Source organism: Rattus norvegicus, chromosome 1 (genome assembly GCF_036323735.1).
Source record: "Rattus norvegicus strain BN/NHsdMcwi chromosome 1, GRCr8, whole genome shotgun sequence".
Classification (NCBI taxonomy): domain Eukaryota; kingdom Metazoa; phylum Chordata; class Mammalia; order Rodentia; family Muridae; genus Rattus; species Rattus norvegicus.
The window spans coordinates 174,809,798-174,831,469 of NC_086019.1; the positions used below are offsets into that span (position 1 = coordinate 174,809,798).

At 44.0% G+C, this 21,672-nt stretch overlaps 1 protein-coding gene across 1 annotated transcript; it reads right to left on the reverse strand.

Annotated features, from left to right (window-relative positions):
• Positions 1 to 2,515: 2,515 nt before the first annotated feature.
• Ftl1l7 (ferritin light chain 1 like 7) lies at positions 2,516 to 3,337 on the reverse strand. Its single transcript, XM_039101132.2, has one exon. The coding sequence runs from the start codon at positions 3,131 to 3,133 to the stop codon at positions 2,582 to 2,584; it is 552 nt and encodes a 183-aa protein (XP_038957060.1). The 5' UTR covers positions 3,134 to 3,337; the 3' UTR covers positions 2,516 to 2,581.
• Positions 3,338 to 21,672: the final 18,335 nt, after the last annotated feature.

A 21,672-nucleotide genomic window follows, 5' to 3' on the forward strand; every position in this document is an offset into this window, starting at 1 on the left:
TTCTTGAACTTGGGGCGTTCTGTGGGCTTGGGGTGTACTGTGAATGAGATAGATACACTTAGGAGCTTGGGATAGACCATGGGTTTGGTATACTGTGTAATTGAGATGTGCTATGAACTTAAGATAGTCATTTTTGCTTTCCAGCTGCCCTTTCAACTCCATCTTCCTCCCCAGGAACTCAGGACATCACTTCTTTCTTTTCTTTGGTACCCAGAGAAGAGAAAGCCTTCCTATGTTCTGCAGTCAATAGGATCACTCATTAACTCTCTGGCTAGGTAGCTAGAGATGGGCATGCACTGCACCTGGAGTGACAGTGAAGTTCCCAAGCCCTAAGGACCTCAGAAGCTGACAGGGAATACAGTGGGTGCACATGCTCTCTGATGCCAGGTGGGAAAAACCAAGAGCTTGCTCGAAGCCAAGCTAGTGATTTCTTTCACTGGGGATTAGTGATGGCTTTAGGGAGAGGAGTCATTGAGGTTAGCCTTCAAGGATAGACCATGAAGCATGGGCAGGGCACAAAGGCCTGAAAACTGTGGCCTGCTGGGGCTTGGAGGGGCCCCAGTGTTACATGTTAGCATCATTGGGGCATGAAGAACAGAGCAGGAAACAGAAATGAAGCTGAGGAGGTTGGAGGGAAAGTCTAGTTTTAAACCTGCTTTGGGTACTCTAAAGGATTATAGAATTATAGGCCAAGTGCTTGGGACTCCAGAGTCCCAATTTTCACATTTGGGGAAGTCTGTTTTATGGCACTTCTGGTCTCTGATATCTTTTCCTGTTTGATCAATCACATTTTACTTCTTTGATTGGAACCTAAGGTAAAAAGGATCTCATTCTGGTAGTCCATCAAGGAATAAGGGGAGAGGGGGACATAAGAGAGAAAGAGAGAGGGGGAGGGGAGATATTAACTGAGATCTAGACTCCATGGACTTGGTAAAGGCTGGATTCAGCCAGTCCTGGGGACCACAAGGGTCCTGCAACAGAAAGCAAGAGGTATTTGCCAGTTCTCACCTGAGGACCATTCAGAGGGATTTATTCCCCTTTAATATACTATGGAGTTAGTGGCTTTGAATTTCTTTGCTGCCAAGGGGCCTTTAAAGCCAACAAGCAAGCGTCTCAGGAATGACCCCTGCCAGGCCTGCTTGTTTATAACCCTCAGAGCCACAGTAAAAGGCAAGTTTCCTGCTTGGTGATTGGGGTTGGAGGACTCCAAGGGTGTCCACCCTCCTTTCAGGCCTGGCGTTCTGCTGAGTCTGGGAGGGAGGAGTTGGGTGTGTGGTCTGGGAGAGATACTCCAGGCCTGGATCATGGCTAGGCTGGGTGGGACAAGGGCTTCTGGTAATAGACTTCAGACTGCGGGCATTCAGAGGAATGTGCTGTCGGTACAGCTGTTTCTACTAGAAACTTCCCCACTACTTTCTTCAAGTTTGGAGGGGAAATGGGTTCTAAGCTATCCCATCTTGGGACCCAGGGCCATTGGGAGAAGGCTATAGAGTTGGGGGAGAGCAGACAGATGCCAGGCTCAAGTTAAGAGACCAGGGAGGGCATTCCTTTAAAAGTCTATTTTAGGGCTGGCATAGGAGTCCAGCAGGTAAAGGAACTTACTCACTGCTGATCCCAATGGGTTGAACTGAATCCCCATGATCAACATGGAAAAAGGCAAGAAATGACTCACACAAGCTCTCCTCTGACCTCCATGCATGTACCATGGCGCCACAATAAATATATATTCCCACTTACTCCAATCCTCAACGGAGGCAGTCCATTCTGTTCCCTTCCATAATTGGGCCTTTGCTAAACGTGGGCAGCACAGATTGCCATCAATCTTGCAACTCAACTATTGTTCTCCAACTTTGGTTGCAGAACAGGGTGGCGAGGCAAGAAGTGGGCTGACTTGTGCAAAGTCGCAGATGGCACAACCAGAGTCCCTACACTCTCAGGCACTCAAACTGGAGAGCGTGTCAGGACACTTCAGTTGAAGATGAGTCTTTGATGTAGACCAGAGTCACAGGGAAAGGTCCAGGAGCTATGTGGGCAGCGATGGGCGGCATTTGTTGGGAGACTGCTGGAGGGAACATTTCTTCTGCACTTACGGTGTTTCCTTCCATGTGGAGGACAAGTGAGTGTAACCTTCCCAGCTTCTGTCTTGCCTGGTGTGTCTAGGACAAGGGACTGGGTGTACACTACTCTGTCCCCTTTGTCTCAGGGCGTGAGCTGCTTGCAGGAAGCATGGCCCCAGATGTACTGCACTGTGCATAAGATTTTCTCCACTGGGAGCCTGAGGCTGCTAATGGCTGGCTAGGGATCCCACTAGCCTCTACTTTAGTGCCAGGAAGTGATATTTTGCTGTTAAGCCACAGACTCTTGTATTAGTCCTTTCTCTAATAAAGATCAGTCTTTACAATCTTACTTTTTTTTTTTTTTTTGCTATTTCAAAAAGCTTTATTTTTACTTTGTCCAAGACTTGGGAGAGGCTCCAGGGCGGTTACAAAGCTGCCTAGTAGCTTTAGAGGTTCACTCGGGTGGAGGTGCTGAGGCGGTCGGTGCAGAGCAGAGGAGGGAGCCCCTTGGAAGGCACAGAGGCTTAGTCGTGCTTCAGAGTGAGGCGCTCAAAGAGATACTCGCCCAGAGATGCCTGGGCCACGCCAGTCTGCACTGGTTGTGGCCCTGCCACCCTACGGAGGTTGGTCAGGTGGTTGCCCATCTTCTTGATGAGCTTCACCTCCTTATCCAGGAAATGGCTTTCCAAGAAGTCACAGAGGTGAGGGTCTGTGCGGGCAGAGCCCAGGGCGTGCAGATCCAAGAGGGCCTGGTTCAGGTTCTTCTCCAGGGCCAAGGCAGCTTCCATGGCCTCCAGGGTTTTACCCCACTCATCTTGAGATGGCTTCTGCACATCCTGGAAGAGTGCACGGCCCCCGTGTTCGTTCTGCAACTTGAGGAGACGCTCGGCGCCCTCGCGCTTCTCCTCGGCCAATTCGCAGAAGAAGTGGCCTACACCCTCCAAAGCCACGTCATCCCGATCAAAAAGGAAGCCCAGAGAGAGGTAGGTGTAAGAGGCCCGCAGGTGCAAGTTGACCAGGCGGTTCACGGCAGCTTCCACTTCGGTGGAATAATTCTGACGAATCTGAGAGGTCATGGCTGATCCGGAGTATGGAGCTAACCGCGAAGACGGGGCTGGCTGGTCCTAGGAGCCGAAGGCGGCAAGGAGATGTTCCCGGAGGCTGCGACTGGAGAGACTTGTAAGGCGGCTGGAAGTGAATAAAGTGGGAGTCCCCGGGTCTGTTCCGTCCAAACACTGTTGAAGCAAGATACAGATCCTCGGGATCTCCAAAGCACTGCCACAATCTTACTTCTAAAAGGTTAAGATATTAGTCAGAGAAAATAAGCACTCTTGCTGACTAATTTTTAAAAAAAAATTCATTTTATCTATATATCTATGTATCTGTTTATCATCATCATCTATCTGTCTATCTATTTATCTGTCTGTCTATCTTTTTATCTATCTATCTATCTATCTATCTATCTATCTATCTATCTATCTATCATCTCTCTCTCTCTCTGTGTGTGTGTGTGTGTGTGTGTGTGTGTGTACGCGTGCACACACGCACGCGCACACATGCATGCAGGTACCTGTGGAGCCCAGGAGAGGCTGACAGATATCCTGGAGCTGGATTTGTTTTCCCAGTCTTTACCTATGCAGGGCTGGGCCTTGAGAAAAGGTCCTGTGACTTCAGGTTTTCCCTCAGTATCCTGAATCCATTCCTTCAGCAGCTCCAGAAGCATGGTGGTTCCTCAGCCTTCCCACCAGCATCTTCACCGCCTCTGACAGAAAGGGAAGAAAATCCCTTTACTTCCCTTCAGAGAACCCACTGGAGGGGGAGCAAGGAGAGACCCCAGCCCAGAGGCATCACTCTGCCTCAGAGTTGATACCCAGAAGGGCGTCCTGTGAAACATCTCTGAGTGTCAGAGCCTGTCTAGGCCTACCTGACCCTTGAGAAAGAACCTGGGATATGGGCAGTGTGAGAAGGGGAGCTTTCCTGGACCCACATGTAAAGCAGCGTTAGGTATCATGTAAACTAAGCAGGTTCAAAAATTCCATGCCAGATCCAATGCTCTCTCCATTCCGAGCTCTCAGGGGCCACAAGTACTTTCTCTGTTCTGGCAGAGCACTCTCAAATGGGGAGGAGCTCTGTCAGAGGAGTAGTTGACAGTACAAAGCTGTTCCTTTTAATAGTGATAGTTAAGGCCAGGCTCTAGCTGGCAGTTAGTACAAGAACAAGAATGGCAACAGTGTTACTGTGCGTCAGGCACCATTCCAGACTCTCCATCTGATAGTCTCATACATGTATATTATGAATTTTTGTCATTTCCATCCCTCCTCCCTCCACCCTGTCTTAGGGTTTCACTGCTGTGAACAGACACCATGACTAAGGTAACTCTTATAAAGGACAGTATTTAATTGGGGCTGGCTTGCAGTTTCAGAGGTTCAGTCCATTATCATCATGGCGGGAAGCATGGCAGTGTGCAGGCAGACATGGTGCTGGAGGAGGGGCTTGAGGGTTCTCTATCTTGGTCTGAAGGCAGCCAGGATTAGACTATACTCCCCAGGCAACCAGGAAGTGAATCTGATTCCACACTGGGTGGAGCTTAGGCATAGGAAACCTCAAAGCCCATCCCCACGGTGACACACTTCCTCCAACAAGGCCACACCTAGTCCAACAAGGCCACACCTCCTAATAGTGCCATTCTCTGTGGGCACCATGTAGTCCAGGCTGGTCTAGAATTCGAAATGTATCCTAGGTTGGCCTTGAACTTCTACTTCAGCCTTGGTGCTGTGATTCAGATGTGTGCAGCCATGCTCAGTTCCTGTAATAGTATGTGGTGCCATAATCTGACGGGTCTCTAGAACGTCCACACGTTACTTCTGTAACCATAGCATATGAAGCAATGGAGTCCCTGACAGTATAACTCACTGCCCAAGGTTACACAGATGGCTGTCGGGAGAACCCTGACTGGAATTATCTGGCTCTAGGTTTAAAGCTCTTGTCACAACACTACATGGCCACTGTTTCCGTTAAACCAAGTCACAAGACATTTTAACTAAAATGTAAGCTTTGGTTTGATTAACTAGAAAGGGCCAGGATTGCTTGTGCTCTTCTGAGAGTACAGGCAGAATATTTTATTGATGAGCTTTAAGCAGGCCCTCTTGGCTTGTCAGGGCAACATAGGATCATGCCCCAAAGGGTAGATAGCCTCTGTGAGCAGTGTCAGGCCTGGGGCAGCTAACAGCACTCTGTGTTTCAGTTCCACATCCTGCCTAGGGAACATGTCTCAGACAAGTGAGAAAACACGACAGTTTTTCTGGATGAGGACAGAAATGAGTTTTTTCCTTGAGGCAAGGCGGCTCCTCTCAGATCACAGATTGTGACAGGGATTTCAGGAAAGGCTCTGAGGGGAGCAGAAAGCTCTAGTGTAAACAACCCTCAGAGAAACAGTAAATCACCCCTTGAAATGTTCTTGGCAGCTGATCATTCACTAACAAAACAACACTGTTCAGTGCAGCCAGTCACCGAAGAGCCAGGACTCCAGAGCCCTGGTGACCCAGGGTCTTTGCTGCTGCAACAGATGCAGGCCCTAGCCTCTGTTGGGAGGAGAGTGCCGTGGATATCATGTCTCCAGGAGAATGTGAGAATGTCCAGAGCTGCCTGGGCCGAGCTCAGCAGTGCCTTGTTCAGTGCTTCCCAACAACTCACACTTGTTCTCACTAGATGGTACAACGGTGGAGCAATTCTGAATTGGGGTTCCTAAGAGTACACAGCTGCTCAAGTGTAGGATCAGGGCAGCTTGCTAGTGGGGTCTGAAGCTATGGGAGTTCTATCTGAGGAAACATTCATTGTGAGCCAGCTCTGTGTCTGGGCTGTGAGAGGAAGTAAAGGACCCATCCTAAGCTGTGCTCCCAACAACTCTGGTGCCAGATCACAGGCGCAGATAATCCCCCAGGCTTAGCTTTGGTCAGTCCATCAACCCAGACCTGAAAATCAATGTCCACCTCTGTCTTCCATGTTTAAGGGGATTCGGGCAAACTGGAAAGTAGTCAGAGAAGAACCATGCAAAGGTTTGAAGCCAGGCCATGCTGACGGGAGAAGGGCTGGGAGCGTGCGGGCACAGGGAAGGAGAGGGGAGTTGGAGGTTGCCTATGTAAATAGGAAGAAGGGAAGGAGAGAATTGTATGTGTGCTTGGCATAGTAGCAGCAAGGATCTGAGTGAAGAAAGAATGTGACTTTTGAGGTCAGAGGGACTTTGGGTTCCCAGGCTTGTCCCTTGATGTTTGTTAGGTGGCAGCGTCACCTGACTGCCTGAGGCTTCAGCACTTACCCAATGAGGTGGAAATGGTTACTCATCAGCATTACCAAGGGGAGAGCACCATCCCACCTTAGCCATCTAAGTGCACTTTCCGTTGTGGTCCGAGGGTGAAAGCTTTGTGAGGGTATCCTTCAGTAGACATAGGCGGGGTCTGGGCTCACCTTGCGACCCACAATCACATCATCTGGCTTTGAAATCTCTCTGCTGTTTGTGCTGCTCAGCGTGTCGACTCTTCTAAAAGATTCTTTTCTTTTTTTAGTGCCTTTCATTTCTACTTACATTATCATATTTCCTAATATAAATTATTCAGCTACTTTTTTAATCTTTTATTCTTAAAAAAAGAGAGAAACAACATACGGCATGAATAACTTAGTTCTAACAATGGCATACTTTTAATTTCATAAATTATACTTGCTTACTTGCGTGTGTGGGCAGGCACACATGACCGTGCATGTGGAAGTTAGTGCTGTTCTTCCACAGTGTGGGTCCTGGGGACCAAATGCAGGGTTTCAGGCTTGGCAGCAAGTACCCATCTCTGCTGATCTTTCCCACCGGCCATTACAATGGTCTACTTTTAAAAAATTCTTTAATTTGTTGAGATTATATTATAATAACATAATTTCCCTGTTCCATTTCCTTCCACCAAACCTCCCCAAATATCCCTTCTTGCTCCATTTTGAATTCATGGCTTCTTTTTTTTCATTAAATGTTGTTACATGCATACATGTATATACTTCTATATTCTTAGATACATCGCGAAGGCCTATTGTAGGTCAGAGGCTGAGAGTTAATTTAGTAATTTGATTAATTGATTCATGACCTAATGGTGGAACAAGAAGATACATATGTACCTGCATTAAATAGGCTATTGTAGTAGTTACTTTTCTTATTGCCATATAAAATACCTTACAAAAGCAATTTAGGGAAGAAGGGGCATATTCTGACTCCAGTCTGAGCATGCACTTCACCATAGGATGCAAGGCATGTCGGGGGTGGGGTGGGGGTGAAATGGGGGTAGGGTGGGGCGGGGAGTTGAGGCAGCTGGCCACATTGCCTTGCATCAGGAAGCAGCAAGATGAACGCTGGTACTCAGCTGCTTTTCTCTCTTTGTATTCAATCTGGGGCCCCAGCCACTGAATGCTGTCACTCAGGTTTGGGGGTGGGGCTTCTTTGCTTCTCAGTTTAACCTTTCTGCATGCAGCCTCAGAGACATGCTCCCAGGTGTGATTCTAAGTCCTATCATGTTGGCAATCAAGACTGAACATTGCGATTATGGGTTTTTCTTCTCTTTCCTTCCTTTACTCCTCAGGTCTTGTAAACCATCATTTTTATACCCTCATATGTGGTAGAAAGTCTTGGTATCTACATTAACAATGGTATTTCATAAACATACAAGATATTAAAAATCATTATAACTCTAACAAACAAAATTTCTTTTTTTATTAAATATTTTCTTTATTTACATTTAAAGAAACTGTATTTTAAAAAGGGAACATGAAAATTTCCTAACACTATTCTCTAATAATCTATATTTCATTGGTGTCTGTTTTAACAACTATATCTTCACTCATTTAATTAACTTGTATTTTCTCCTTTTATTTTCATTAACATGACTATAGCTTTTGAAAAGAGAATTATACGAATTCTAGGTTTAGAAATATAAAAATTAAAAGAATAAACCCCAAAAGGCCACAGACCCAGGGCTAAGCCCTGCAGCCAGGACTAGCAGGCCATAAAGATAAAGGAGCACAAGAAACACTGTCCAGGCAGGACTGACAAGCCATAAAGAAAAGGAATGCAGGAACCAGCCTGAGTTAATGGGACTGATTCATGGGACATCTGACAGGAAGACATCTCCCCCCAGCTCACTCAGGGCCATCCTCCAGACCCTGATAAGCCCCTGACTTCTAACACGTACTCTTTCTGCTTTGTTCTCACTGCTATGTTTGAATGAGCCAATTGTATGTAACCACGCCAAAACCCCCTAGCCTTCTCTATATAACCCTCTGACTTTTGAGTTTCGGGGCCGACACCTCTGTCTCCTGCGCGGGATACGTGTCGGCCCGGAGATCTCTGTAATAGGTCTCCGTAATAAACCTCGCCTTTGCTTATTACATCCAAAATGGTCTCTCTGTGTCTGGGGTCCGCGATTTCCCAAGACTTGAGTAAGGGTCTCTCTGCGTGGGATTTTTCACTTTCTCAATCTATATATTTTAAAAAATAACTCTTTGAATCATTTTGCATATTATTTTTTAGTCTTTTATTTATTTCTTCCCTAATCTTTGTAATTACTTGCACTGTTTTTGGTTTGCATTTAGTTTCTCAGTTCCCTAAAGCCTTGCAGTCCAATGTGAGATTATTTATGTGAAGTCTCTTTGATATTTTTTCTCCATTTTTTATTAACTTAGGTATTTTTTATTTACATTTCAATTGTTATTCCCTTTCCCGGTTTCTGGACCAACATCCCCATAACCCCCCCCCTTCTATATAGGACAAACAAAATGACTTAGTAGATTATCCTTTCCCCTCCTCCATCTCAGTGCTACCAGTACCAAGTCTCTCTTCCTATGTCATGGCTCCCTTCCTATGATGTCATGGCCCCTATGAGATTTTGCACCCCCATCCTTTCTCAATACCTAATTTTTTATATCATGGTTTCTTTGCTAGCTTTTTAGGGTTTACCCACATTTACACCACTGTTCTACTCCTAAGTACGCCCCAAAGACTTCAACTCCTACCACAAGAACACTTGGATGTCTATGGCTGCTGCTCTGTTCACCATGGCAGGATATGGAAGCAACCTGGATACCCGTCAACAGATGAATGGATCATGAGGTGGGCGAGCATGATGAAGAGAGAAAAACGAAATCGTGAAATTTGCAGGTAAATGGGTAGACTGTAAAGTGTAATATTAAGTGAGGTGACCCGATTTTAGAAAGACCAAGACCCATGTTCCCCCTCATGGGTAGAACCGAGCTACCTTGCTTTTGCAACCAGAGTGTATGCTGATTGCAGTGATGAAGTTGCCCGATGACGCTTCTCTCAGCAAGGATCCCGTTGTTAGCAACTGGGATCTATGTCTCTTTTTTCCATGTTGAGAATACAAGCTCCGGATGACATCAGGACAATTATAGCTTCATCCCATGTTATGCACACAGTAGTCTCGGAATTGCAGTGGGAGTCCCCTGTAGCAATGTGACAGCCCAATACAGCTTCAGATTTCTCTTTATTTTTAATTAAAAAGTATGTCTAAAGTCATTTGGAATAGTTCACTCATCCAAAATTAAACGTGGATGGGGTGTTCATGCCACTTGACTTTCAATTTTAGGGATTGCCCTTTGAAGTTTGGTTTTTGTTTTATGATGATGTGAAATACTTAACCATATCAAAAGCCAAGGCTAAAATGTGAATGCTATTTGCAAAATGTCATTTCTATTTCTGCTCTCTCCACCTGATTCTCTTTCCTCTAGGGGTGATCATTTAGACTCTGTTTCTGTAGTCTATCCCTGCCATAATTGGCATTTTGTCACAGGCAGTCTAATACAATGAACAGGCACTAGTAATTCATGCCAGGAGTGGCCACTAGGGGCAATAATGAGAATGATGAGACCCATGGAAAAGAGAAATGGAAGACAAACATAAAGACCAATTATTTTTTTTTAACTTTGAAAAAAGTATTACTTTGCTTTTTTTAAATTTTAATTTTCTTGGATATTTTATGTATTTACATTTCAAATTTTATTTCCTTCTCCCCCTCATCCATACCCCTTCCCCTGCCCCCTGCCTCTATGAGGATGCTTCCACTCCTACCTACGCACTCCCACCTCAAAGCCCTGGCATTACCCTACACTGGGGAAATGAGCCTTCACAGGACCAAGGACTTTCCCCCTATTGATGCTGGACAATGCCATTCTCTGCTATGTGGCTGGAGTCATGGGTCCCTCTAAGTGTACTCATTGGTTAATGGTTTAGTCCCTGGGAATGCTGGTGGGGTATGATTGGTTGATATTGTTGTTCTTCCTATGGTGTTGTAAACCCCTTCAGCTCCTTCGGTCCTTTCTCTAACTCCTCCGTTGGGGTTCCCTTGTTCAGTCCAATGGTTGGCTGCAAGCATCCTCATCTGATTCAGTAGGGCTCTGGCAGAGCTTCCCAGGAGACACCCATATCTGGCTCCTGTCGGCAAGTACTTCTTGGTATCAGCAATAGTGACTGTGTTTGGTGGGGCAGTCTCTGGATGACCTATTCTTCAGTCCCTGCTCCACTCTTTGTCCCTGTATTTCCTCCAGTGAATATTTTGTTCTCCCTTCTAAGAAGGACTGAAGCATCCACATTTTGGTCTTTCTTCTTCTTGGGCTTCATATGATGTGTGAATTTTTTCTTAGGTATTCCAAGATTTTGGGCTAAAATCCATTTATCAGTGAGTGCATACCATGTGTGTTCTTTTGTGACTGAGTTATCTCATTCAGGATGATATTTTTTAGTTCCATCCATTTGCCTAAGAATTTCATGAAGTCATCATTTATAATAGCTGAGCTAATACTCTATTGTGTAAATGTACCACATTTTCTGTATCCATTCCTCTGTTGAAGGACATTTAGGTTCTTTCCAGCTTCTGGCTATTATAAATAAGGCTGCTATGAACATAGTGGAGCATGTGTCCTTATACATTGGAGCATCTTTTGGGTATATGCCCAGGAGTGGTGTAGCTGGGTCCTCAGGTAGTACTATGTCCAATTTTCTGAGGAACCTCCAGACTGATTTCCAGAGTGGTTGTACCAGTTTGCAATCCCACCAACAATGGAGGAGTGTTCCTCTTTCTCCACATCCTCTCCAGCATCTATTGTCACCTGAGTTTTTAATCTTAGCCATTCTGACTGGTGTGAGGTGGAATTTCAGAGTTGTTTTGATTTGCATTTCCCTGATGACTAAGGATGTTGAACATTTCTTTAGGTGCTTCTCAGCCATTTGGTATTCCTTAGTTGAGAATTCTTTGTTTAGCTCTGTACCTCATGTTTTAATAGGATTATTTGATTCCCTGGAGTCTAACCTCTTGAGTTCATTGTATATACTAGCTATTAGACCTCTATTGAATGTGGGATGGGTAAAGACCTATTCCTAATCTGTTGGTTGCCATTTTGTCCTATTGACAGTGTCATTTGCCTTACAGAAGCTTTGCAATTTTATGAGGTCCCATTTGTTGATTCTTGATCTTAGAGTATAAGCCATTGGTGTTCTGTTCAGGAAATTTTCCCCTGTGCCTATGTGCTTGAGGCTCTTCCCCACTTTCTCTTCTATTAATATATCTGGCTTTATGTGGAGGTTTTTGATCCACTTGGACTTGAGCTTTGTACAAAGAGATAAGAATGGGTCAATTTGCATTCTTCTACATGCTGACCTCCAGTTGAACCAGCACCATTTGTTGAAAATGCTGTCTTTTTTTTCCTTTGGATAGTTTTAGCCCCTTTGTCAAAGATCAAGTGACCAGAGGTGTGTGGGTTCCTTTCTGGGTCTTCAATTCTATTCCATTAATCTACCTGCCTGTTTCTGTACTAATACCATGCAGCTTTTTTTTTTTTAAATCATGATTCCTCTGTAATACAGCTTGAGGTTAGGGATGGTGATTCCCCCAGAAGTTCTTTTATTGTTGAAAATAGTTTTCACTATCCTGGGGTTTTTTGCTTTTCCAAATGAATTTGCAAATTTGCTCTTTCTAATTCTATGAAGAATTGAGTTGGAATTTTGGTGGGGATTGTGTTGAATCTGTAGATTGCTTTCAGCAAGATGGTCATTTTTTACTATATTAAAACTTACTATATAATCCTGCCATCCATGAGCATGGGAGGTCTTTCCATCTTCTGAGATCTTTGATTTCTTTCTTCAAAGACTTAAAGTTCTAGTCATACAGATCTTTCACTTGCTTGGTTAGAGTCACACCAAGGTACTTTCTATTATTGGTGGCAATTGTGAAGGGTGTCATTTCCCTAATTTCTTTCTCAGCCTGTTAAGACCAATGTTACACAGTTGGTTGTGAAGAGCAGTGGGGGCTCAAGCCTACAAAACATCTTTGAGAGTTGAGATCCTAAGGAGGACCCCAACCTCTATATGGCTGAGGGCATTGCTCCTTGGCTCTGGGCTCTTCTATTGGCCAAGGTTGCTCCAGGGGCTGTTCCTGCTTTGTACTTCTAGGTGCACTGAGGGTTAAAGTGGTCCTTAACCATAGCCAGGACTTCTCAGAGGATATGTCAAGAGAGAAGCAGTGTGGATGGGACCAGAGCTGGTCAGAATGCAGAGGGGATCAACTGATTGTGCAGCAGTAGCTGAATGGAACTTTGAAACACAAGAGTCTATCATGTCCTCCACTATTGTACCCGTGGGCTTGCCTTGTGTAGTGTTGGTATCACTGCACACAGCATGCACAGCTGAGGGAGACTGCTGGTGAGAGCTTTTCCCCAGCAGCCTGTACAGCTCTTCTGGGAACTGTGAGGGCTAAACACTAGGGAGGAACTAGGGTACATGATGTTCTGTCCCATGAAACAAAAACAAATACAAAATCAGGCAAACAAACCCCCAATGCAAGGACTAGCCTCATTCATTACTTTTTTTTTTAAAATGTAGATGGGATCCTGACTTAGAAGATGAACAAAAATGTAATGTTCCTTGATATTGCCAAATTTCCCCCAAGGGACCCCAATCTTTCCATTCCCACCAGAAGGGTAGAAGAGTGCCATCCGCCCCACCCCCTGCCCCAGTCTTACCAAGAAAATTGATTGTCAAACTTCTGGATTTTTGCAGTTGGGTTATGAGACATGAAGTTCCCATGGAATTTTAATCTTCATTTTTCTTCTGCTGAGCAAGGGGATAATCTTTTATTTTTGCAACTGAGATGAGCCTGCTCCTCCTACTTTTTGGCATTTACTTTGATCCCTAATTTTATCTGGGCTTTTTTTTTTTTGCTTTGCAGGGTCAACCATCAGGGGTCGTCATCAGGGGCATTTAGAGACACTTGGCTTTGACTTTGGCCTTGCTCACTGGGCCTTAGAAGGTGGACATCATCCCCAAGGATCAACCCCGAGGGTGCTGGTCCTCACTTTCTGTCCTTAAGACGTCTCTCCTGGTGCTCATCCATGTGATACCGGACAGGCTCACCCAGGAGTCTCTGTGCTTCTCCTGTCTCTGCCTCCCATAACCGTGCTGTGGTTACAGATGTGCGAGCTTGGCTGACTTTTCCATGGGTTCCAGCCTCAGGTCATGTTTTAGCCACCCAGCTGTTTTACCTCCCCAAACCCCTTTTTTAGAACTCTGAGATGAGACTATAGATGATTGTCTTGACATACTTCCTTTTCTTTAGTGTAGGATTTGGTATAAGTCTATCTCCTGGGGCTTCTGTAGTTATATCCCACAAAATTTGATATATTTTATTTCCATTTTCATTAAGTTCAATGGGCTTTAAATATTTTGAACCTTTCTCTTTGATTCGTGGATGATTTAGAAATAGATGATTTAATGTCCACTTGACTAAAGATTTTTGCTATCGATTTAAAATTTTATTACAATGTAGTAATAGAACACATTCCATGTGGCTTGAGGTGGGGGGGAATCTGTCTTGGTACATGTCCCACAGGTACTAGAGAAGAATGTTTACTGATATTGGTAAATAAATATTCTACAGATGATCCATTTGGTTGAGTCTTCATAATCTTTGTTTTTCTATGATTTTTCTGAGCACTTGTTCTATAAATTGCCAAGAATAAGATATTGAAATCTCCAACTATAATCTTGTATTTAAGATAGGCCTGGTGGCATGTGTCTGAGAAGATGCCTGAGCTAGGATGATAGCAACTTTGAGGGTAGCCTGGGCTACACAGGAAGATCCATCCATGCAAAAAGAATCTTGGAATTGTCTATTTCTCCTTTCTTCTTTCTCTTCTTCCTCTTGCTTAGGATCTGAATAACACTTAAAATCCATTTGCTTAGCATCTGAATAACACTTAAAATCCATTTGCTTTCGTCTTATACTGACATTATACACGGTGTCTTTTACAGGTGTCATATGTGTAGGGCATTTCTAAAAATCTATTTTGATAATCTGTGTCTTTAAATGGATTTATTTAGACTGTTTAAGACAACACTTAATGTAATTATTGATGTTAAAATGTTCTGCTTTTTTTAAAAATTCTTTATCTTTTTTCTCTAGTTTCTTTTTTCTTCCATTTTGTTAAAAATTAAACACTTTGCATTCTGTTTTGGTTTATCTAGAGATTTTTAAATTTATTTTCTGGGTGTATTTTATTTGGCTGTGTGTGTGAGCCTGCTTGTAGGCACATGCCTGTGTGGAGGCCAGAGGTCAACACCAGATGCTTTCCTCTATGGCTTCCTACATCATTATTGAGATTGGGTCTTTCACTGAGCCTTAGCTTACTAGACCAGCTGGCCAACATGTCCCTACGATCTGTCTGTCATAGTCCCCAGCCCCCTGCACGGGGAGATGTGCACTGCCATGCCTGGCTTCTGGTACTTGAGACCACATGTATGTCCTCAGGGTGGTGTAGCAAGCACTTTACCCATGGGGCCCTCTTCCTAGACCAATATAGTGGATTTTTAAAACACAAATTGTTTCTTTTTATTGCATTTTAGATGATTAGATAGGAATCACACACACACACACACACACACACACACACACACACACACACACACACCCCTTCTACTATTGCCATTATAATACCAGTTTGAAATACTGTCTGTTTTTATGTCCTTCACCCCTCCCCCACACATAATAGAATTGCCTTATATATTTCTCCTATGTTTATTTAGAGAAAAATTAGAAAGTATTTCAGTTTTCACTTTCCTCTGACATGGTGTAGGGAACTCTAGCAGGACCTTACCCTTCCTCACTCCTCCATTGTCTTCCTTTCCCACCCCAGGGACCTACTCTTGCTTAGCCTTTCCCACCCTCTGTGCTTTAGAACTCTTCCTTTCATCTTTTTTATTTTTGGTTTGAAAGAACATCCCTAGTTATTATTTTGAGATGGATTTGTTGATGACACAGCTAAGTTTTTCTTCATCTGAAAACTTCTCAATTTTCATCTCTCTCTAATAATTCTCACTGCATAAAGAATTCTGAAATGACAATTCTGTTTCAAAAATCAATCTTGAAAAGGAGACACTTTCTTTTGTCCTTCATAGCTTTGAGTGTAGACTCTACTGTCATTTAAATTGCCCTTCCCATACACAAAGGCATGGTTCCCTCACTTATTCATTGTGTGTGTTTTCTTAGCTTCAGGAATTTAACTGTGTTCTGCGCTGTGTTATTTACTTGAAGTTTAACCTGTGTGAGGTTCTTCAACTTCTCAGACTCATAGGTGTGTCTTTCCCAAATTTTGGAAGTTTACATTCATTATTTCTTTGAGTGTGCCTTTTCTATCTCTTCTTGTTTTGTCTTTTATTAGGGTTTCAGGGATGTAATGTGAGATATTTGGCTGCAGCCTCTCAGCCTCTGGAGATTTGTTTGTTTGTTTTAATTTGAGACAGGGTCTTATTATGTGGCCTTGGCTGTCCTGGAACTTACTCAGTAGACTAGGCTGGCCTTGAACACAGAGAGACATCTGCCTCTGCCTCTCAAGTGCTGGGAATAAAGACATGAGCTACCACATTGGGCTGTTTATTTGTAATCTACTTAAAAAATCATATTGGGATATATACTTAAATTATATATATGTATATATAATTTTTACAAATTAAAAATATATAAATTAAAAAATTTTGACCTTATAGATTTTTCCTCTCTGGTCCATTCTGCTATTACATCTATCTTTTGAGATTTTTATTTTAAAAATGTTACTAATTTTTCAGTTCTCAAATTTCTGTCTTCCCTGAAATTATTTCTCTCCTAATAGTTCCCTTTTCATCAAGGATGTTGACATCAAGGTCGAGACAACTAACCAACCAACCAACCAACCAACCAACCAACCAACCAACCAACCAACCAGCCAGTCAACAAACCAAGTAAAAGAAACCTTAGCTACTTTAAGATCTTTAACATTTACTCTATTTCTCTTGGCTTTGGCATCTGTTTTATGGTATTTTTAAATGAAATTAAGATTTCTTGGTTCATGAATGATGAGAAATTTTCAGTTAATGCAAAAAAGTGCAGATTTTATGTGATAAGGCTCCATTTGGATTTTCCAAATTGTCTATTTTAAATGGATTTCTCTGGTGCACTCTGGCAAGGAGAAAGGACTGAAGCCATATTAACATTAAAAGGGAAGGTGTATGTTCTCTCTCAGCCCTGCTGACCCCTGGAGTTAGCTTGTGTCTACCCGGAAACAGCAGTGTTGTAGACTCTTCTCCCTCAGTTTCCTTTGATACCACCCTACTGTCAGGGGAGTTAAATCTTACTCTAGCCAGGTGGAGTTGAAAGTCTGGAATTTCCACATGGTCCCTTCTCAGAGGGGAGCACAGATCATTGCTGATTTTCGGAGGTGCAAGTCTCAGCTCTACCCGTCCTTTGACACAGTCATGGATGTACATAGGGTACTCGATCATTGTTTGTGTGTCAATTGAACTAAGGGGTGCTCAGGTGATTGGTAAAACATTATTTCTGGATGTGTTTATGGAGGTGTTTCTAGGAGAGAATAGCGGTTGAATTAAGAACGGAGGAAAAAGACCCACCCTCATCAACATGGGTGGCCATTGCTGATGGCTAAACTAGAGCAAAAAGCCAGACGGGGGTCAACCCTCTCTTCTTTAGCTAAGATGCCCACCTTTTCCTTTGCCTTTGGATTTGGAATGAACTATACCACCAGCTTACAGCAGTTTATAGGTGGTAGTTCTTTAAAAATACTTACGTATTATATTTGTACCTCCTACTGGTTCTGTTTTTGTAGAGAATCCTGACAGACACAGTTGCCTCATTCCAAACTTGAAAGAGTGAAGTCTAGGCTCCTGAGTCAGTATTGAATCGGGCCTGAGTGGGAATGTGATCATAGATTTAAACAGAAAGTGTGTATTGGCTATTTTTTTTTTTTGCTGGAAAGTATACATTTTTGCCACAGTTTTTATTACCTACACTGTCTAGCATTTTCAAGGTGACTTCTTTAGTTCCACATGATATATGAGGCAAAAATAAAAACTAAAGAATGCATCCCCTGTCACCCCTTGGTTCCAAGTTCTACTGATCTGCCCACTTCTCTCTAGCTGTCAAACTCTTGACCTGTCTTTATATGATTTTAAGAATTTTAAGAATTTTTAGTTACACATGGGAGTGGGCTAGGGGGACAGTATCTTTGTATTATTTTCTAGAAGTGGCAGGTCTTCTCTCTGGGGACAGACTTTTGGGTTCAGAAAACATCAGTGCAAGGTCCCAACCCAAGTATATAATGGCACCTTTGTCACGAGGCACTCATAGAGCCCTCTCCTGTGACAGCTGTCTTGGGATGCCCTCGCCACCTCATACATCTGTACCTTAGATTGGCCTGTTTGCTTTAGGAACTGGAAGAGTACACATTTTTTTCTTTTATGCACATAGGGCAGTTTTGGCTGCAGGAGCAGAACTTCCTCATGCTCAGCTGTGTCTTGTGAGAAAAGTCCCACCTGGAGAAAGAGAAGTCCCCATCCTCAGAAACATCCAAGCCGAGAACCAGAGTCCTAGGGTAGAGGAAAGATGAAGTTGACAATCTCAGGCCTCCCTACAACCAAGATTGTGTGAATTCACTTGCTCTTTTTTTTTTAAATGAGCTCTAAGAGAACAGAGGTGTAATCTCCATTTTGTGGCCCAGGTCCCCATGTTGTGCTTTGTATACAGTGTGTTCAGCTGTTCTGTCTAATGGAGTGACTGAGTGACTGAAGTAGTGTAGGCTCCGGTTGGTGTCCAGACTGGCTAGACTCAAACACTTAGTGGGAAGGTAAGCAGGGTTGACCCATATTGACCCATATTGCTGTAGATCAGAGAAGAGTGTTGATAACTCCTCCACCTTATGCATTAAATAGCACATAGTTAGTGCCAACATACAGGCTGTCTTAAAACTCACAGCATAGCAGGCATTTTTCCCCTATTTTTTCTTGACTCTTTGTGGTTTTACATAATGTACCCAAGTCCCACTAACGTCCCTGTCCCTTTATATCAGCCCTCTGCCCTTGCAACCCCCTCCCAACAAAAGAACAAGCAAACCAAAACAAAGCATAGAAAACCTCTCTGTGTGTCACAGTGTGTCCCACACTATATCCCTTTGTCCACACATCTTCACTTGCAAATATTCATCACAATGAGTCACTGGTTTGATCTGAGCTCTCTGGCTTCTGCCACACCATCAATATTGGATCTCACCGCGACTTCTGGTTATCCTGTTGTTGTCTGTGTCATTATCCTGCAGCTTTGGATCACTGAGACTAGCCCATTTATGCACTCCAACAGTTCACAGACGATGTGGTTTTTTGGGGTGGGTCAACTCAAAGCCCTGGATCAACCTTCTGGTTCTCCCTTATGGCACCACCCAGAGTGAGCTCTGTAGCACTGCACCCACTAACCCACCTACAGTGGCCACCAGCAAGAGGCAGGATCAGTTCTCAGGCTGGCTCACCCACACCCGTGCCACTAGAGCCAGCTCCATTGTGCTGTCCAGTTGAGGTGTAGGCCCGCCCTCCCAAGTGCTGCACCCGGTGAGAGGTTGAGCCATCTCTCCTGCTCTCACACCCTCAAGGCTGGCTCACCTGTGCCTTCAACATCAGGGCCAGCTCTACGATGTTGTCCAGGTGAGGTGCAGGGCCCACTCTCCTAAGTGCTGCATCCAGTGAGGGGCAGGAACAACTTATCTGCTCTCATGACTCTGGGGCCAGCTCTTCTGACTGCCTCAGGTGGTGAGGGGTGAGGGTGAAGAGGGCATCACTCCCATACCCAAGCCACCTCAAGGCAGAGGAGTTTCAAGGCCAGCTTTCCTACTCTCATGCGCATAGGGCTGGCTCACCCACGCCCCTGCCACTAGGGTGGGCTCCACTGTACACAGCAGATCTCCTTAGAGAATATGTAACCATTCATCTTACCTTGCCTTATCATTCCTGCCTCAGGACAGTTGATCTCTCCCAGATCTTACAGCACGAGGGCCATAGAGACACCCAGGGCTCCGATGTAAAAATTTATAAGCCCATTAGGATGGGAAGAGAACCAGGCGATAAAAGGAACCGATTCAGCATTTTGGCCTCTGAGCAATGTGCAGGCATCAGTTAATTAAATAAATCCATTAGAAAAAGAAGGTAAGAATCTTTAAGAACATGGATGCCCTCTGTAAGAAGGCTTAAGTCTGGGAGAGGGAGAGCAGGGTATTTTGGGGGGTAAGCTATGTCTTCAAAATACTTTCTTGGAAGGAGACAGAGGATCAGCTCTGCTCCAGGAAGTTTTTATATAGGTTCTCTCAGCTAAGGCTCAACAGCCAGTGGGCGAGAGCATTATTATATCAGTTTTTAGTAAGGAAACAGGCTTAGAGAGATTAAGAAACTTCTCTGAGGAGACAGTTGGCAGCTGGCAGAAGCTGTGGTTTATGCCTGAGTTCCTTTGACTCCAAAGTTTATACGTTCAGCAAGCCACCATGTGGGTATGCTAGGAAGGGGCCAGAGGGACAGTGTCTGGGAGATTTACCTTCTAGGCACTGGGCCGATGAAGATTAAAGAAGGAGATGCCTGCCTTTTGAGATTCACATTCTCCCTTCCCCACTCTCTCCCTAAACCACACATTACTTTGAACTGGGGAAGTTTAGTAGAAAGAATGGTTGGCTGTACTAGGAACTGAGATAATGAGGAAATGGCTAGTAAGCAATCAAGAGAAATTAATAGGTCTAAATATAGTAGCTATATGGGCTGGTAGGGTGGCTTAGTAGGTAAAGGCGCCTGTGGCCAAGACTGATGTTTGCTCCCTGGGACCTATGTGACGGAAGGAGAGAAAAGACTCCTAAAAAGTTGTCCTATGAACACTGATGAGCAGTGTGTGTGTGTGTGTGTGTGTGTGTGTGTGTGTGTGTGTGTGGTGTTGATTGGGGGAAAGGTAGGTGTGACACACACACACACACAAGGCACGCACTCACTCACTCACTCACTCACTCACTCACTCACTCACTCACTCACTCAGTCACTCACACACACTAAATGTAAGACAAAAGCAGGGGGAAATAGTTGATGCAGGAAGAAGCCGATTTTCCTAGGGCTGAGATGTAGCCTTTGAGGATTAAATCTCTCAGGGCTGAGATCCAGGCTGTGGAGTGAGCACGGCAGCTTGTTGACTGGCAGAGACATCACTGAAGTACTATACTCATGGAACTTATCGGAACCATCCTTGACTTTCATTACTGTTTCCTTAGGCTTTCAAAAAGGCATTTTCTTTGTCTTCGATGTTGAAAGCTGCAGCCTCCGCTCAACTTGTGCTGCTCTCCCATGTCTTTCCCCTTTGAATACTAAGTTAGACATCCCTCCACCCTGCAACCCCAAACGCTCTATTTGAATTTTTAATCTTTGTTGCAATTTGAGCATGTGCTTTTAGATGTGTGGTCTTCTCTTAGAATTGAGAAAAAAAAACCACTCTTCATGTATACCTAATAGTGTTTTATTCATTTAACTTTTGATTTCAAATCTTACATTTTTGTTTATAAATGATACATTTCTTTCTTTTTGAAAACCGGGCTTGATTTCAATTTTCTTTTCTTTTTTTAAAAAATACGGTTGTGTATTTATTTGTGTGTATGTGTGCATGCACAAGTATGTGTGTTCCTGTTGAGTGTGTGTATGTGCATGTATACTGTGGCATGCTATAGAGGTCAGAGGACAGCTTGTGGGAGAGCAGTCAGTTTCTCTCCTTCCATCATGTGGAAGCCAGTTTGTTAGGCTTAACGGCAAACACCTTTACCTGCTGGGCCACCTCATGCTCCCCACCCCAGTCCCCCTCCCAACCTCCCCAGCTGCCCCCAGCCTCCTTAGCCCCTCCCAGCCTCCCTAGCCCCCCCAGGCCTCCCAGACCCTCAGCCCCCAAAGCCCACCACTTTTCTTTTTTCTTTTCTTTTTTTTTTTTACAAATTTCAAGCAAATAATATGTACTTTATATTTTGTGTTAGATGGCAACCTGGAGACTTTATGTATGTAATGACTTTATGTATGTATGTGTGGGTTCTGCTGGCCTTTCTTCAGGGTTATACTTCCTCGTGTGTTGAACCTTCTTACATAACCAGACAATTATTGGAATTTTGCAGGGGTTGTTTGAGTCCTGGGTTGAAGATGTATTTCTCTAGATACTTGTGTCTAGATAATGGTACAGAGGTATCATCAAAGAAGGAC

What these genes read in the sequence shown, in the direction of transcription:
- Ftl1l7 (XM_039101132.2), bottom strand. Translation starts at nt 3,133, where the DNA reads ATGACCTCTCAGATTCGTCAGAATTATTCCACCGAAGTGGAAGCTGCC.